This window comes from Citrus clementina, unplaced genomic scaffold (genome assembly GCF_000493195.1).
Source record: "Citrus clementina cultivar Clemenules unplaced genomic scaffold, Citrus_clementina_v1.0 scaffold_1, whole genome shotgun sequence".
NCBI lineage: Eukaryota > Viridiplantae > Streptophyta > Magnoliopsida > Sapindales > Rutaceae > Citrus > Citrus x clementina.
Genome location: NW_006263303.1, coordinates 8,622,927 through 8,640,064, shown reverse-complemented (window position 1 = coordinate 8,640,064; position 17,138 = coordinate 8,622,927). Strand labels below are relative to the sequence as shown.

Sequence of the window (17,138 nt, the reverse complement as noted above, 5' to 3'; positions counted from 1 at the left end):
TTGACAAGTTTTCATTAGTGTTACATTGATCCTTTATTGATTTTTTGGGTTGACCCTGACCTACTTTCACCCTCTGAGTTTGATTGGTCATGTTTCTGTTGAGGACTTATAGCTTTCTCTATGCTTGCATATTCCTTGTGCGGTTTGTTGGAATCTCTACTCTATTGTTCCCTACTTGTACTAGACTTGGGTTTATTAGTGGATTTGATTGCTTTCACCAAACATCATAAGCCAAATCCTCTTTGTACTACCCTTTGTAATTAACATACTCCTTGTATAAGTGGCCAATACACCCACAACAAAAGCAAAAGTCTGGTAATCTTTTATAGACTAGTGGCACTGACACTGTCTTATTATTCTCTAGCTTTATGTAAGAATCTTTTTCAGAGGCTTAATAATACCTATAGATACCCTTACTCTGACGAATTCTCCAATACATTCCCTTTCAGCATCAGTACCAACATCTTCTACTTTCCTAATGTTCTATCTTATTTCCCTAATGGTATCCACGTCCATACACATTATTAGGACATTATGTATTTAAACCTAAAAGGCGGCTTTTGTGAACTCCTATTTTAGGATGTTGCCTACTCTTAACGAACTATGAGAGCTTTTTTAAAACAAGAAAATATTTTCTCCTAAGCTTTATCTTCACCTCTTTTCCATTCTCCAAGCCTATTGCATCACAATTTTAAGCCTTTCTTTATTTACACATCTTGTTTACAATGCTTTTCTAATCAAACATCTAGTTGATATTTTCTCTTTTTCTAACTTCATTCTACTTACAAAAGAAATTATATCCTTGTACTCCTCTTCTAAATTTATTGTCCTAAATTTATGGATTAACTTTGCTATATCCATTAGAGCTTTAAAGGGATGTTAAAGCTTCACACACCAATAAACCCTCCCCTTACATTATCCTCATTAACTCTCACCCACCCTTGAACTTAAAGCTTTCACTAATCGTTAACTATACTCTTAGAACTACCTTTATTTATCTTAAAAGCTAGAATAATAATAATAAAAAGTAAAACTAGCACTTACTATGTGAGTGAATCTTCGGGTCAAAGACCCATGACTACTTCTACTTGATATTCTTTTTTAGAGCAAAAGAAACATGTAGACAAAACTTTTATGTTCACAATCACATGCCTTTTAAGATTCAAATAATAAACTAAAGAACAAAGACAAATCGATTTTGAAGGTGGAACATTTAGAACCAGTTAAAGCATTCTAATAACAAGAAAGATTGAACGAAAGTCAATACTTCTTATTTTAAACACTTTTTAAAGAAAGACAAACATAAGCGTTAGAGTATCTTTTATAAGTATCGAGAATTAAGTTAGCTACTAGTATATATAGGCTTTTTATTCATAGTTTGTGGCAACACCTTTAAGCTTTTCATTAATTATATTTTCAATTATTCCTTTCGGGTTTATCTTTGTCGTTAATTTGATGTTTTCTATTTGAGAGTTATTCTTTCTTGAGTTTCAAGAACGTACGCTAAAGCGACATCTAGTATCGTTTTCGCACTGCGTCAAGTGGTATCAAAGTTTTCTCTATACCATGCAAAGGTTTCCACCATGCTGAGGTTTCCTAACCACCAACCACCCTCCATACACTGATCCTTCCTTCATTATCCATTAATTCCACTAAGTACAAAAAAATCAACAAAAAACCTAACCGCCAATAACTACTTTCACAGTCATCGTACGTGGCTACTGTTACTGTTATTCTTCATCTTTTTCGTCAATCACCACCCCCATCAAAACCAGAAAAAGCTGTCCATCAGACCCCTAACCCATCTCACCATTGAACTGTCACCTAAACACCACCAAAACAACCGCAACTACTACACTAACTACCAATTGTTTGGCTGCAAACCACATTGGTTCATCCACCATGCCATAACCAAACTTTTCTTCATTATTCACTCTATCCTTTTGGACTATTGCCTCAATCCGCTATTTCATTGTTGGTTATAAATGAAACCAAGATTCCAATTGCAACCTTCACTTCAATTTTTCGATCCAAACATCTCGGTCCAAGTCAAACCACCACGCTATCACACTCACCAACATCAAACTTCCAGTTCTACCTTTCTTTTCCCTTTTCCCCGATCACCATCGTCAGTAAATTCATATTTTTTTATCTATAAGTTTTGCATGTTATTTTCTTTTAATTATATTATTATCCTTTAATTTTTCTATTCTTATAAAAACCCCAAAAAAAACCAAAAAACAATAATGGTTTTTGGAGAAAGCAATACTCAATTTGAAGATTAAAGCAACTCAAATAATCACAAAACCATTTAAAAGAAGCATCGTACAAAACAACAAAAACCTTACAGTCAATGTAAAATCATATTATAGTAATAGAAGAAATATTACGTGGTGTGAAATAAGATTTAAAAGAAATTAAACTTGCCCAAAGAGATAACTAGGTAATAAAGTGTATCAATAATGTTGATCCAAGCAATTATTTTGATAACCAAAGGACAATTAACAAAGCTAAAGAAATAGGTAGCTCTAGTAGAAATGCAAAAGCTATTTTATCCCCTCCGAATTTAGACGATTCAAATGAAGAGGAAATAGAAGATGAACGACGAGAAAAACATCTTGAACTATCAATAAGGCATTACAAGATTTAATGAAGGCATTGCCATCAATGCAACGTTCAACTGGGGCAACAGAGAGTTCAACAAGAGAATCTCAAGAATCATTATTAGAACTTCAACTTAATCAAAGATATACCTATAAGCATCAGAAAATAATTGAAGTCGTGCCCAAAATTACCAAGATGAGGTAGCTTCTGATCTTAATTTGAACATTGAGTTGAATGGTACATTTGAATTTCAAGAAACTCAAGTTGAAGAGGCATCGATTGTTATAAAAGGTAATATGACTGATATGACTTCATCAAATCAAGTTGATGAAAAGAGCATTATACTTCAAAAGTATCATGTAGAGATAATTGATTTTTGAAGTTAAAGCCAACCAATTATTCAAGAAGACCCAAAGATAATTGATATAATTTTGCCTATTCATAGTGGAGACAAGAAAGTTATTCTTGAAGAAGATATGGTTACTAAAGATAAAGTTAATTGGCAGGAACATTGAGCAAGGCTTGACAAAAGACTTGAGAGGCCTAGAAGTTATTTGTTCGTATAAGACTTTACCTTTTCATAGAGTGACTATCAAGACCAAAAGGAAAATAAAGTATAGAGCATTTCAAGTTTCAAGGAAAATTGGTATAAAAGATTACGAGTTCGAGCTCCAAGGTACATTGCTACTCTACTTTAAGTTTCATCCTTCAAATTGTCTTTTATTATTAGCAAAACTCAGGAATAAGTTTTTTCTGCAGAGGAGGAGATTTATGTAGGAAGTATATAGGGTGGAATATATTAGAAATTATAGTATTTGAGTCACTTTAGTATTTAGTATTTTATTAAGATTTATCAGGTTTTATTAAGCTTATTTAAGTCATATTTGTAATTCTAATCTATTTAGGATTTTAGATTATTTCTTTTGTCTAAGAAGAACTAAGATTAAGTTAGCTGCTAGTATATATAAGCTTATTATTCATAGTTTATGATAACACTTTTAAGCTTCTAATCATTAATATTTCTTATTAGTTCATTTGGATTTATCTTTGTCATTAATTAGATGTTTTCTCTCTTTAAGAGCTAACTTTTTTTTTTACTTTCAAGAATGTATGCTAGAACAAGAACATTTAGTATCACTTCAGCACTATGTCAATTATCACATTAATAATAAAAAATTATGTCAACAAACACACATGACACATCACTTGAGATATAAATTATAGAGATATGAAATTATTGAAATTTTATATTTGATATCAGTGATGTAGCTAAGAATCACTATTAAATCGATGCTAAACTCTCTCTCTCTCTCTCTCTCTCTCTCTCTATATATATATATATATATATATATATATATATATATATATATATATATATATATATATATATATATATACACACACACAAACACACATATATATCCAATTCAAGATCTTGTATTTTGTTGAAATCTGAAAAAGCTATTACATCATATGGTATATTAGTATAATACACCATATGAGATAATAGCGTCCTTGAACTTTAATAAAACTACTATCCTGTACTATATCAACATAATGTGTATATAAAATTAAAATATTTGAGATCATGTTTATCTCTTGTGGTTTGTTGATGATTTTTAAGTAAATAAGGACTATGGTGTAAATTTTAAGAAGTAATTTGTCTGTAGGCCTAAGAAGAATATTTTTAATATTAACAATAATGATAGAACTATAAATAAATTTATATAAATAAGTATTATTTTTTAAATTATATGATAATTTTATACAATTAATCTCTTTTTGCTACATTTATTTGTGCGAGGAGTTTATAGTCTTATCATTAGTGTAATGTTAAACGAAAGAAAACCGAAGTGAAAGCTTTGTAATTATTTATTTATATTTATTTACCCAGAAGGCAACTCGATTTCCAAGTTCCAACCCATATGCGTGGGCGGATTCGAGCATTTAAAAAACTAATATCTCAGGAGGAAGAGAGGTCAAATCCTCTTATTATTACCAGGATTGCTGTCTTCACATTACTGTATCTGGGTTCTCTCCTTTTTCTCTTTATCTTATCTTTGTGAATTTCTTTTCTCTGTGCTTGAATTATGAAATTTGCCTTGTTCGTCGATATAAATGATGCCCTTGGTATTTCTTATAACAATTTTTTAGATTTTTTTAATTTAATCCAAGATTTATTTTTTAATCTATATAGATCATTTTGGCATTAGATTAGAAAGCCTAACGCTGATAGATTGGCCTATAGCTAAAACAATTTTGCTTGCTTTTGTAAATACTTTTTTATTTTTGTTATATAATTCCTTTATTCATAATTTTCCTGGATTTTTAACGTTTGTATTTGTTACGATGTAAATATTTGAACCTGAATTTATAGATGTAACTGTAATCTTGACTCAGGGTTGGTGCCTAGCTTTTAATAAAGAATAAAATTTTCCTTCTTCACATTAGTGACAAATTAACTGAATAACAGTTATGAAAAAGAGCCAATCTGTGCAATAAACTCAAATGACATAAAAAGAGATAATTAAACACTATAAAACAGGATTCATCTTCCAAATTTACCTTCACAATGGTCTTGTTTATCTCCAGTATGATATAATAGTCTTGATTCTATGCCATCAAGGTTTTGATTCTTGTCATATATTCATCATAGAATGGCCTTTATCTGTGTCTTTATGTGCATCACATAATGGTATTATCTTTTCTGTATGTTCATCACTTGCTATCATATGTGCACATCAGAATGACATCTTCATATGATCTTATTACTTCCTGTCACTTAGAATTTGTGCAGTTTGGAAGAAAGCTTCATTTTTTTTTTTTTCTCCTTTTAGGAGTCAGTCAAAATATCTTGTGTGAAGCAGGTGGAGAGCAATGGCAGAAAAGGCAAAAAAAGCAGCAAGTAGCAAGGGATTGTTGCAAAGTGAAGAGTTATACAGGGTATCATCCCTATACGTTCTCTTTGTTACGATTATTACGTTTTCTTGTTCTTCAGTTTTAATTATAACAGTTACTGTGGCAGTATATCCTGGAGACGAGTGTTTACCCAAGAGAGCCAGAGCATCTGAAGGAGATAAGGGACGTTACTGCTGACCATCCAAGGTATCTGTCTTTATATATACTTAATACACTTCTTTAAGCAGCTACAATTTTTCATCCTTTTCTTAACCACCTCGTAGAAGGATTAAGTTCCTAAAATATACTGAATGATGACGAATACTATATAACTGCCTCTGTTATTAGATAAGTACCCTTTAAAGGAACCTTTAAGCTTGTTTATGGAATTCACTGAAAATGCCATAAATTTGAGATAAGACTTTCAAACGTTATCAATTCATATCAATGTGTATTTAGAATGCTGCTTAGTTAATTCTCAGGGCCATGATGAGTACTGCACCAGATGCAGGTCAGTTAATGGCCATGCTCTTGAAGCTAGTGAATGCCAAGAAAACTATTGAAATTGGAGTTTTCACTGGATATTCTCTTCTCCTCACTGCACTTACAATTCCAGAGGATGGTCAGGTAAATAGTCCATCATCATACGTGATGCTGTAAAATTGAATTTACAAATGCAGTGTTCTTGTAATATGTTATGGTTTTGTTAAATTGTTTTAATCTTATTTTCATATCATGCACTTGCCTATTAAGCTATTTCTGACTAGAAACATAATAGCGCAGATTATGGCAATTGATGTGAATCGTGAGACATATGAAATAGGATTACCTGTCATTAAAAAGGCTGGAGTTGATCACAAGATAAACTTCATTGAGTCCGAGGCACTATCAGTTCTTGATCAGCTACTAAAAGATGTAAGGATTTAATACTCTGAAACACGTGCCTTTTTTCCCTACGTTAATCTTCCACTCAATTGACTTTTGTTTTTGAACAAATATCCTTTCTGGAATCTGCTGCAGAGTGAAAATGAAGGCAGCTTTGACTATGCTTTTGTGGATGCTGACAAGGTCAACTACTGGAACTACCATGAGAGGTTGATGAAGTTGTTGAAAGTGGGCGGTATAGCTGTATATGACAACACACTCTGGGGGGGAACAGTTGCAATGTCTGAAGAGCAGGTTCCGGACCATTTAAGAGGTGGCAGGCAAGCAACATTGGACCTTAACAGATCACTTGCGGATGATCCTCGTATCCAACTTTCTCATGTTCCTTTAGGTGATGGGATCACAATCTGCTGGCGTATATTCTAAATTTCTAGTTGAAAATTTCACATTTTACTTGTTCTATGATATAGGCAGTGTTTGTTTGTGAGGGTCCCTTTAACTTGCTTAAATAATTCATTGGGAATGAATAATAATTACCTGTTAACAATTTGAGAATTCAAGACAAAACTAAGGTGGTTGACAATTTCTTGATTACACTTCCTATTGCTGCGGATTTTTGTCTTGGGTACTTCTTTATACTCGAGCAAAATTGAAATTCCAGAAGATGTAAAAAGGAATTAGTTCTATCGTGGTTTCTTAAGTCCTTTGTACCTCTGAAACGATATTTTGCCTTGCTTCTAAATTAACATCTAAGTAAAGTTATAAATTAAAACGGAGGACAAGTCCCTTTTAAATCTCAAAAAAGATGAATTTGCAAATATATTAACTTTCACTTGCAATGCTAGGAGAATTATTTGTGATCAACTGATAACATTGCGTGACTTTTGTGTAATGGATTAGAAAACACTTTAGATATGAATTATTAATGCATTACAATCACAAATTTTTTACCATTTGTATCATCATATTGTAATAATGAAAAATCATATTATTGAACTTTGAAGTATTACTCGAGATATTTATTTAACATATTAATGGAGGCATTACAACAGTTAAGATAGTAGAGGATACTAAAATGAAACATAGTAAAAATTATGTTATGGGAATTTCGGTAGAAATCTACTGAATTGAATGAATTTTATTTCATTCTATATATGTTTATCCTATCATTTTAGTATGGCATCTATTTGAGGGGGAGAAATTAGTCTGTTTATTTTGATCACTTAGAAAAGTTTAGTTATTAAAAATTTAACGAAAGTGGGAATACTTATTATTGAACCCTTTGTCTATAAAAAATTATTGGCAATTGTCGGTCTGGCAAACTGTTTTCGCCGTTGGTGTTCTTTTCGATCTTTATGCATTTCACGGTTTTGTTGAAAATTTCCTATACCACTATCGCACTCCAATTGGACAGTTTCCAACGCGTGGACTCAATTTTATTTCACGCTTAGAATTTGTAAGAGCCGGATATGGAAAAGTAAGTAATAAGTTCAATTAAGACTTACGAATTTTGTTATGAAAATTAATGTTTGGTGTCACTTTTAATACATGGTTTAAATATATAACTTTCAATTTTATTATGTATCTACTCTGACCTCTAGAAGGTGTTTAATGCATTCAATTGTGCATGTGAAAACTTACCAGCTTTGATTAAGATGCTGGTTTTGTGACTGTCCGCTCTTCTTTCTCGGATTATATCTCCATCCCATAGTGGCTTTGTCCCGGGTCAGGTGTTATTACATGATATTGTATTGTTGGTCCAAGAGCTCATTCATGATAGTAATCGTCGTAGTCGGGGTGGTAATGTGATTCTTAAGCTAGATATGGCAAAGGCTTATGACAGGATGTCATGGTCCTTTATTCTTCAGATGCTCTGGTGCTTTGGGTTCTTTGATCATTAGATATCCTTGATCAAACAATCATGGTTTCTTGCAGTTGTAGGGTAGTCTTCGGCAAGGTGATTCCCTGTCGCCTTGCCTCTTTATCATTGCTGCTGAATTTTTGTCTCGAGGTTTGGAACAATTATATTCTCAGCACCCTTCCTTGAGATATTTTACAGCTACTTTTATGTATGTTTCCCATTTGAGCTTTGCTGATGATATTATTATATTTGTGAATCGGTGCTGATCTAGCCTTCATCGTGTTATGGATTTTTTACATCATCATAAGGTTGTTTCGGGTCAACAGATCAATCAGTCGAAAAGTAGTTTTTATGTCGGGAGACAGGCTTTTGTCTTGCGAAGACTATAGTTCAATCTATCACTGATTTTCAGCCACAGCAGTCTCCGTTTTGGGTTGATCAGTGTATATGGGTGGTGTGTGGATTTAACACTTTGATGATATGGTCTGTAAGATTAGGGGAAGGATTTATGGGTGGGCCAATCGAATTTTTTCCTTTAGTGGTAAGCTTGTGCTCACTCAGCAAGTGCTTTCATCTATGTCACTTCATCTTTTTCATGTCCTTCGGCCGCCTGCTACGGTCATTTAGAACCTTGAGCAGTTATTCACCTGATTCTTATGGTGTGATACGGATTCTCAACGACACATTCGTTGGTGCAGGTGGCCAACTGTCTTCTTTCTAGTGGCGGAGGGTGGTTTGGGAGTTCATCCCTTTTCTAATTTGGCTTATGCTTTCGAGATTAAACTGTGGTGGCGGTTTCGGGACAAACATTCTTTTTGGGCTTCCTTTATGAAATCTAAGTATTGTAGAGTTGAGCACCTAGGTATAGTTCAATTTCGCTATCATGTTTCTCTTCTGTGGAGATGATTATGCTCTATTCGTTGTATTGCTAAGCCTCATATTCGTCGACTGTTTAGATCCAGTGATAGCAGTTTCTGGTATGATTATTGGCTTGGCAATATGCCTCTTTTCCATTTTAATCCTACAGCAGCTTCTATGGCCTTGACATCTTCTTTTTGGTGTGGTGTGGTTTAGGATAGAGGGATACTTTTATCAGTGCTGCCATCTTCAGTTGTTGATAAGATTTTGTTGACACCTATTTCTGGTGTTTGGCCGGATATACTCCGTTAGGCCTTATCTAGGGATGGAAATTTTTCTCTAAGGAGTAATTGGGAATTTGTACATGGGTCCCGTAGCAAGAGTGAGGTTTTTTCTTTAATTTGGTAGCGGCATATTCCTTCATCGGTCTCTTTTTTCTTATGGCGCTTGTTGCATGGTTTTTTGGCTATGGATGATGCTTGTGCTTGAGGGGTTTTCACATGGTTTCCTGGTGTCATTGTAATCCGAATACTAAGACTATCATACACTTATTTTTGGATTGTTCGGTGGTTCGACAGATCTAGCGGCAGTTTTATTCGATGGTTGGTCTTCAATATATTCTTTTTCTGTCTCCCCTTTCTTTGCTTGGTCACTAACAGCGGTGCTGCCATTCTTCGAAACATATTCGAGTCATTTTCCCATGCTTCATTTTGTAGCATGTTTAGAAGGCTCAAAACATTTTCAAGTTCGATTCTGTTGCCTTTAATATGGATGCTATTATTTTTAGAGTGCTCCTGGATCTTAGGTTGGTCAGTGACGCTTTTGGTTTTAAGCCATATCAGTTAAAAGGTGTTTTGGATACTCAGATTGGAGAGGGATTACAGATTGTCATGCCTCCCCGTAGATCTCTTCGATTGATTTTTTGGATGAAACCGTCGCCGGCCGTAGTGAAGTTGAGTGTGGATGGTTGTTCTTGGGGAAACCCTAATATGGCTTCGACTGGTGGTGTTTTGCGAGATCATCAAGGAGTGGTGTTAGTTACTTTTGGTTCCTTTTTGGAGCACTAGTCTATTCTTTTTGCTAAGTTGATAGCTCTGTTAGAGGGTTTAGATCTTGCTGCTCAACTTGGTTTTTCTTCTCCTGAGGTGGAATCTGATTCGGCCACTATGATTTCTTGGGCTATTTTAAATATATCTGTGCAGTGAGATTTTTCTTATCTCCTTGGTCGAGTTCGGTATGGGTGGTAATATAGGTCAAGATTCGTTTATTCAATTTGATTCGATGTGATTTAAATGGGATTGAGTTTGAAAAAATTGATTCGTTTAATAAATGAGTGAATTCGATTCTATTCGCTAATTAAACGAATCAAATCCAAATTTGAAGATGTTGATTCGTTTATTATATTAGGATTCATTTAATAAACGAGTCATAAATGAATCGAATACATGTCGATTCTTTTAAAATTTGTTTACTATTTGTTTAATTAAATTACTTTTTTGTCCTTAAATTTATTTGAATTTTTTTTAAAATTTGAAGGTTAATATCGTAATTTGGATGAACTTATATTTAATCCTAGAATATGGTTTGGGTTATTTGTATTTTGTTGTAGGATATTAAATTTGTGGCTTTTTATATTTTATTTTGCTTAATTTTGTTTATTAATTATATTTTGTTTAATAAACGAATCTAATCCGAATCCTGAGATTTCAATTCATTTATTAAACGAATCGAATTCGAATCAGTAGAATTTTGACCAAATTCGTTTATGATTCGATTCAAATTCGATTCGTTTATTCGTTTTGCCACCCCTAGAGTTCGGGCATTGGCTTCTAAGCCATCTATTGTTATTAGGCATGTTTTTCGAGAAGTTACATCTGCTGCTAACTTTATGTTCAACTGGGCTTGTACTTATCAGACTTGTCAGCGATTTTTCAATCTTGAAGAACTTCCAATTGGCTTATCCGGCATTCTTCATTTGAACACTCTCGGGATTCCATATATTCGACATTAATCACCTTGACTTAGACTGTTTGTATATTGATTGCTAAAACTTTTGCTTCTATTGGGAGGTTTTGATTTACGCCCCCTCCTTATGTTCATTCTTTGGTTGATTTAATTAAAATAAAAAAAAGCACTTACCAACTTTGATTGAATATATCAGTTTGCAGTAGAATTTCTATATTTAATATTATTAACCATCTTGCTTTCAATATGGTATGACAGTTGTTTCTACAAAATTTTGATCAATTTACTTCGCTTTAGCTTTTCTTTTACAAGTCAAGTTAAAAGATCTAGCGCATGCAATGGAAAAGAACACCAAACAGGCAGCATGTGTTCCTAAGGGTCTATTGCAAAGTGAAGAGTTATACAAGGAATCTCTATGTATCATCCACTTCATTTTCTTAATTTTCTAATTCTAATTTTTGCGTAATGTTCTAATATTGTGACATATATACTGGAGACCAGTGTGTTCCCACTAGAGCCGACGCCTCTGAAGGAGATAACGGATATTACTGCTGCGCATCGAATTTTTTTTTTTTGTTTTTTTCCTCACTTTATGTATGTGCTTAGAAGGTTGCTCGGTATGTTATTGATTTCCAGAGCCATGATGGGCACAGCACCAGATGCAGGTAAGTTTATAGCCATGATCTGGAAGCTGTAGACGCTAAGAAAACGATGATAACTTGGAGTATTCACCGGATATTCTCTTCTCCTCACTGCTCTTAACATTCCAGATGATGGTAAAAGGAAGTATTAATAAATGCCATTTAATCTCGAAAGCACCTTCTTCATTTACTTTGTATGAAAATGTATTTGTTTGCCTTAAATTTTGTTTAATATATCACATTTCTTCAGATTGTAGCGATTGATGTAAGTCGTGAGTCTTCTGAAACGGGATTACCTATTATTAAAAAAGTTGAAGTTGATCCAAAGATAAACTTGATGGAGTCCAGGGCCTTACCAGCTCTTGATCAGCTACTAAAAGATGAAAAGATTCTTTTTTTTTCGAAAAGTTTAATCTACATTTTCTTTCCTGAACAAGATACAGTTACTTTTTGCTTAAGAAACCTTTTTGGCGTTTTAATTGCAGAACGAAAATGAAAGCAGTTTTGACTATGCTTTTGTGGATGCTCACAAGGATAATTACCGGAACTACCGTGAAACATTAATGACATTGTTCAAAGTGGGCGGGATAGTCATCTATGATAACACACTCTGGGGAGGAACAGTAGCCATGGCTGAAGAGCAGGTTCCGGAGATTTTGAGAAGTACCAGGCAACCAAATTGGAACCTTGACAAATTATTTGCTAGCTCAGGTCCCATTAGGTGATGGTTTGTAAGACGTATTTACTGAACCTGTTGAAATTTTGTGGGACAATCCGAAAATCAAGGTGGACACACTGGCATTACTATTTGATGCAGAAATTTCTTCTGCAATAACTGCTTATATACGTGTTGATAATAATAAGCTAGATGTCTTATAGCCTGAAAAAAACGATGATCATTGATTCATTTTAGTAAATGGCACATGCTTAATCCTCTCCAAAAACTGATGTACGTTTATTTCATGATCCGAGAAGTCGCTTTCACAACAAGAACAAGCTACATCCAATGGTGGTGAATGAATTGATATTTCAAGATTAAAAGCTAAAGACAACTTGTCAGAGAAAGAAATTCCCTATACTTCCATGAGTTACATTCAATACAAGTCACTATGTAACCATAGAAAAGAATCAATTAGCAGGAAAATTCTTGTCAGATACGATAGCTATCCTCTTTGATTCGCGTCCACTTATATAATCTGAGGCAGTTGTAAAACAGGCCAAGTAATAACTTAATCAGGACTGTAACAGCAGTTCATCATGTAAATCTTCACATGGCCAAAGTTCAATTTTTAGCGCTCAGTCTCAACAAATTTATTTCTTCTTGAGGCAAATGTTTCAGCAACCAACAGAGGAAAAGCAATGGTTGCGTCACAGTGTACCTGATTAAAACCAATGGAAAGGAAATGTTAGAATCATATGCATCTGCAAAAGATAATAAAACCAACAAACAACCTATAAGAATAAAATGGAGAAATACCTTCACAGTTTTTGCTGAACCTCGAATTTTTCCCCATGACACAGCCTCATCAGGGCGGGCACCGGAATCACTCCCATCAAATTCCTGGGCTGTATTGATAAAGACAGCATAATCTGCTCCATTGCGCATCATATTGGCATTGCAAATATGATGCTTTGGTAACCCACCTCCTAAAATTATCAACCCAGTTTTCCTAGGACTTGCATGAACAGCTTCACCATTAATTGCCCTGATATCTGTTCAAATATCTTTTTAGATAAAAATCTGAAACTGCTAACTAGACATGGAAATAGGAAAAATCTACCTTGCACAATGTCAATGATCAGGCCTGGGCTTCGGAAGGAATGAAAATACAACATATCCCCCAGTGAGCCATCAGTTAAGCCTGGACAAAAGACTGGAATATTGTTCTGCAGAATGTCCCAGAAGAATATCAAAATATCTTGAAGGTGTTGACTGTTACCATTACTTGGCATTGAATTGAACAGCTTAGAGTAGCATCATATAAGAATAAACCGTACATAGATTGCAGACTGGCAGACATTGAATGTTTACCATTACTTCGCATTATATTGAACCACATCTCAACCTCAGAGTAGCATTTTATATGAATAAACAGTACAACAACTAAGAGTAGCATTACATAAGAGTAAACACTGCATATTATGCAGATTTGCACTCATGGTATAACATCTAGTGAACACATTTAAATTCCCTACTACTGATGCATTCAGTATAAAACCCATTTATGATTCTGTTGTTACTCAAAATCACAATCCCTATTGGATTGCGACTTTTGTACTAAATAGACATTGCCGTCCCCTTCAAACTAAAATTCCATAACAGAGTGTGAAGTACTGCCACACGTTGGCTGCAGATATTTCCACAAAACTTCTATGGGAATTTTACCTTGCAGACCCAAACTTCGGATAGTGAAATTTCTCTCAAGTTCCAGAAACTTATTAAACCAGAGATTTCAGAAGAATGTATGCATGTTTGTATGAACATGAGAGAATGAATTAAAAAGATTTATAATCTCCTACCACATAGGTTACTATGCGGAGATGAAAGATTTCAATTTTCATGGTCAAAACTTTTGAGTCACTTGCGCAGTAAACATACCCGACTCGCTGGTTTGAGATTATGAAATGTACATGATATATAACAAAAGAGAACCATTTGAGTAAAAAGAAAGAAAAAAGATTAATAAAAGGGAAAAGAAAAGAGTGGGAGTTAATATGTTATTCATTTATTTGAAAATAATGAAGGAGCATGCAGAGCAGATACTAATTGCTGAAAGATGTTAAGGAAATATAAATGAGGATAATCATAAAATGTGATTGGTTACAGACAAGAATGTTGATCAATGTGCCATGATGAAAAAGAAGGGAACAAAAATATGAAGCTAAACTTGAATGAATACTTACCTTATATGCCCAGTAAAGATATGAACTCTCATCATTTATTTCTTTTCCTAGCCGAGCAATTACCTTAGATGGTGTCCACGATATCTCCTGTGAAACCAAAAGGAGAAAGGGTACTAATGTTCTTAGAGCTCAGTACATGATTGCCAACGATGGCATATAACTTGAGCATAAGACAAAATGCTTTGGACAAAGGCCTAAGGGTGAAGAATAATTAAAGAAAAAAAAAAGGCACTCCTCTTCGTAATTATAATGCCACTAATTACAGGAGCAAATTATAAAAAACAACTAGGAGATAGTAATTGGCATATCAAAACAATGACTTCTACAACCCGTAATTGCCAACAATAAATGCTTTCATGTTTATAAACTCAAATATTTAATAAGGCAGAATAATTTAGATTTAAATTTAAAAAAATCTTCCTTTCTTTCTAACTTTGGTAAAAGAATTTAGAACTAACTAACTTACAGGTTCGCAGATCTTAATATGACAGACATGAATAAACATTTAGGAAGTGAAATGCTGACATCAAGCGAATTAATTAGAGAAATACACAGAAACATACACTCAAGAGAATATCTTACAAACATAAATATGAACAAAAAATTATAGAAAGATGAGAAAGTGCCTCTTCATTTTGTTCTTTCAGCATCTGGTCAAAAATGGGAATGATCCAATCCTCAAATTTGCAGTAGTTGTCATTAGGAACCAACAGATTCCCAATGCGGTTCAATCCTTTTGATCGTAAATAAGCTCCAGGTAGAGCAAAATCCCCTTTAAAGGTAGGTGCAAGGCATTTTACGAGATCCTCTTCAATACCACCAGCTGTTGTTACCACTACATCTACCTGCAGTCATATTAGAAGTGCCAATTCTAACAATCTAGTTAAAATGAAAAGCAACCAAATCATAAAGATGCAAAATCCATTCATTAATCACAACCCAAAAAATAAAAAACTGAGCAGGGTGAGGATTCACAAACATGAACAATCAGAAAAAACCAAGTCATTAATATTCAAAGATATCTCTTAACAGCTGAACTAACATATGAGAGAGAGGGAGATTTTTCCCCTATCGCCAATCAGCCCAACCAGTTAGCATGAAGAACCTATTTCTTATAAGCAGCTGGAACATTCATAAGCTTTTAAAGAGTGCAGACTAGAACCAGTGAGAAGCCCATATTGGCATATATTACATCGAGGAGAAGAAATCCAGGAGCCAAATGTAAGTTGGTCAACTCTTATCATAATTTCTCCGATATTATGTTCTCAAATTCAATGTGGAAGTAAAAATTCAAACGGAAAACTCTTCATGTTACAAGAATGTGAAAGACAGTATCTTCACTAAAGCATCTTATTATCACACACAAACTCGCTCAAAATACTAGTGTCATGATTAGAATGCAGCTAATATTATAATAATCAGGTCTGAAAAATCGAAATATCTTCCTCTATGTAAAATTATCAAACATAAAAATTAAAATAAGACGCTGACCATATGATGCTGTACAAGATAGCGAACGGTATCTCTAACACCAGAGGAAATAAGATTAGAAGTAAAACCCAGAAACACTTTGCATCGAACAGACTTCCTGTACTCCGGATCCCTCTCTCTCTCATCACAATCTTCCGGTGTCACCTCGTCAGCAAGCCTCCAATCTAGCTTCAATCCAATTTTTTTAAAAAATATATATATAACTTTTTAGCATGATAGTTAAAAGAAGAAGAAGAAGAATTTAACGAATGATTGGAACTGTTGGGAGGAGAAACAAACCATTTGATTGACGACTTCAATGGCGTCACCGAAATTAGAAGCTTGAAAGCCAGTGGAGACCATTGATTTAAGAAGCTGAGAGTAATTAACGCCTTGATTAAAATCATAACCCTCGATTTTAGTGCCTTTGCCTTCGAGGGATTCCGATTCCTTGAAGACTGTAGAGTGAACTGACGCCATAACATTACTATTATCCTCCATCGCTTCCCTTTTTTTTTTTTTCTCTTTAGTAATTTGCGAGTATAGAGATAGAAGAAAGCAAACAATTTTATTTCTTCAAGGGAACAAGATGGTTGTGATACAATAATTTTAAAAAAAATTGAAAATGAGCGTTGAAATAAAGCTGGCTGCTCTTTAAGGGTTTGGAGACGGTTTAGGGTGCTGCTCGCCTCTCACTTTTCCTGTATGGAATTTGTAAATAGTAGAGTCAAAAACGCGGAAGAGGATAAAAAGCTCTTCTTTTACGGGTTATTATATACGACTCACCTACGTTGCCATGGTTGTAGCTTACCACGCCTTTTGTCTTTTTCCGACAACATCGTAGGATGCTTTCAAATTTAATCTAACGGTTGAAATTAATTATTGGTTAATTTAATCAACCACTGGCAACCTTTACAACCGGTTATATTCTCTCGTTACATTTCTCAGCTGCCAAACAATCCCCAAGAAAATGACGAAATGAGTAACTAACACGCACACCGTAGAGAAAGATGACGGGAGAAGAGATGACGGCAGGCCCCGCTGGCACAAAG

General features: G+C 34.2%; 3 protein-coding genes across 5 annotated transcripts; 2 read left to right on the top strand and 1 right to left on the bottom strand.

Moving 5' to 3' along the window:
* The first annotated feature begins 4,449 nt into the window (after window positions 1-4,449).
* LOC18055675 (probable caffeoyl-CoA O-methyltransferase At4g26220) lies at window positions 4,450-6,970 on the top strand. 3 transcript variants are annotated; one of them, XM_006451332.2, is made up of 6 exons: window positions 4,450-4,635; window positions 5,472-5,547; window positions 5,630-5,709; window positions 5,985-6,129; window positions 6,286-6,417; window positions 6,523-6,970. In XM_006451332.2, exons 2-6 carry the CDS (start codon window positions 5,482-5,484, stop codon window positions 6,811-6,813), a joined length of 714 nt encoding a protein of 237 aa, XP_006451395.1. In that variant the 5' UTR covers window positions 4,450-4,635; window positions 5,472-5,481; the 3' UTR covers window positions 6,814-6,970. The 3 variants fall into 3 exon arrangements, with proteins under 3 accessions (XP_006451395.1, XP_024034410.1, XP_024034409.1); XM_024178642.1 differs by having other exon boundaries at window positions 4,451-4,627; window positions 5,442-5,547; XM_024178641.1 differs by having other exon boundaries at window positions 4,451-4,635; window positions 5,442-5,547.
* Window positions 6,971-11,409: 4,439 nt separating this feature from the next.
* On the top strand, window positions 11,410-12,437 carry LOC18055674 (probable caffeoyl-CoA O-methyltransferase At4g26220). Its single transcript, XM_024177719.1, is given in 5 exon segments — window positions 11,410-11,477; window positions 11,555-11,631; window positions 11,704-11,848; window positions 11,959-12,094; window positions 12,198-12,437. Coding segments are annotated over 5 exon segments (666 nt in total).
* Window positions 12,438-12,643: 206 nt separating this feature from the next.
* LOC18055673 (deoxyhypusine synthase) lies at window positions 12,644-16,909 on the bottom strand. The gene is made up of 7 exons (XM_006451330.2): window positions 16,387-16,909; window positions 16,108-16,275; window positions 15,243-15,461; window positions 14,617-14,703; window positions 13,494-13,599; window positions 13,190-13,425; window positions 12,644-13,091 (listed from the first exon to the last, which is right to left on the bottom strand). The coding sequence occupies exons 1-7, from the start codon at window positions 16,585-16,587 to the stop codon at window positions 13,002-13,004; spliced, it is 1,107 nt and encodes a 368-aa protein (XP_006451393.1). The 5' UTR covers window positions 16,588-16,909; the 3' UTR covers window positions 12,644-13,001.
* Window positions 16,910-17,138: the final 229 nt, after the last annotated feature.

Excerpts from the sequence above, each read along its gene's own strand:
- LOC18055673 (XM_006451330.2), bottom strand. The coding sequence starts at position 16,587 with ATGGAGGATAATAGTAATGTTATGGCGTCAGTTCACTCTACAGTCTTC. Across the intron at positions 15,462-16,107 it reads ATCTTGTACAGCATCATATG|GTAGATGTAGTGGTAACAAC; the intron begins GTCAGCGTCTTA and ends ATATGACTGCAG. Across the intron at positions 13,600-14,616 it reads ATCTTTACTGGGCATATAAG|AACAATATTCCAGTCTTTTG; the intron begins GTAAGTATTCAT and ends GACATTCTGCAG.
- LOC18055675 (XM_006451332.2), top strand. The coding sequence starts at position 5,482 with ATGGCAGAAAAGGCAAAAAAAGCAGCAAGTAGCAAGGGATTGTTGCAA. Across the intron at positions 5,548-5,629 it reads AAAGTGAAGAGTTATACAGG|TATATCCTGGAGACGAGTGT; the intron begins GTATCATCCCTA and ends TTACTGTGGCAG. Across the intron at positions 5,710-5,984 it reads GTTACTGCTGACCATCCAAG|GGCCATGATGAGTACTGCAC; the intron begins GTATCTGTCTTT and ends GTTAATTCTCAG.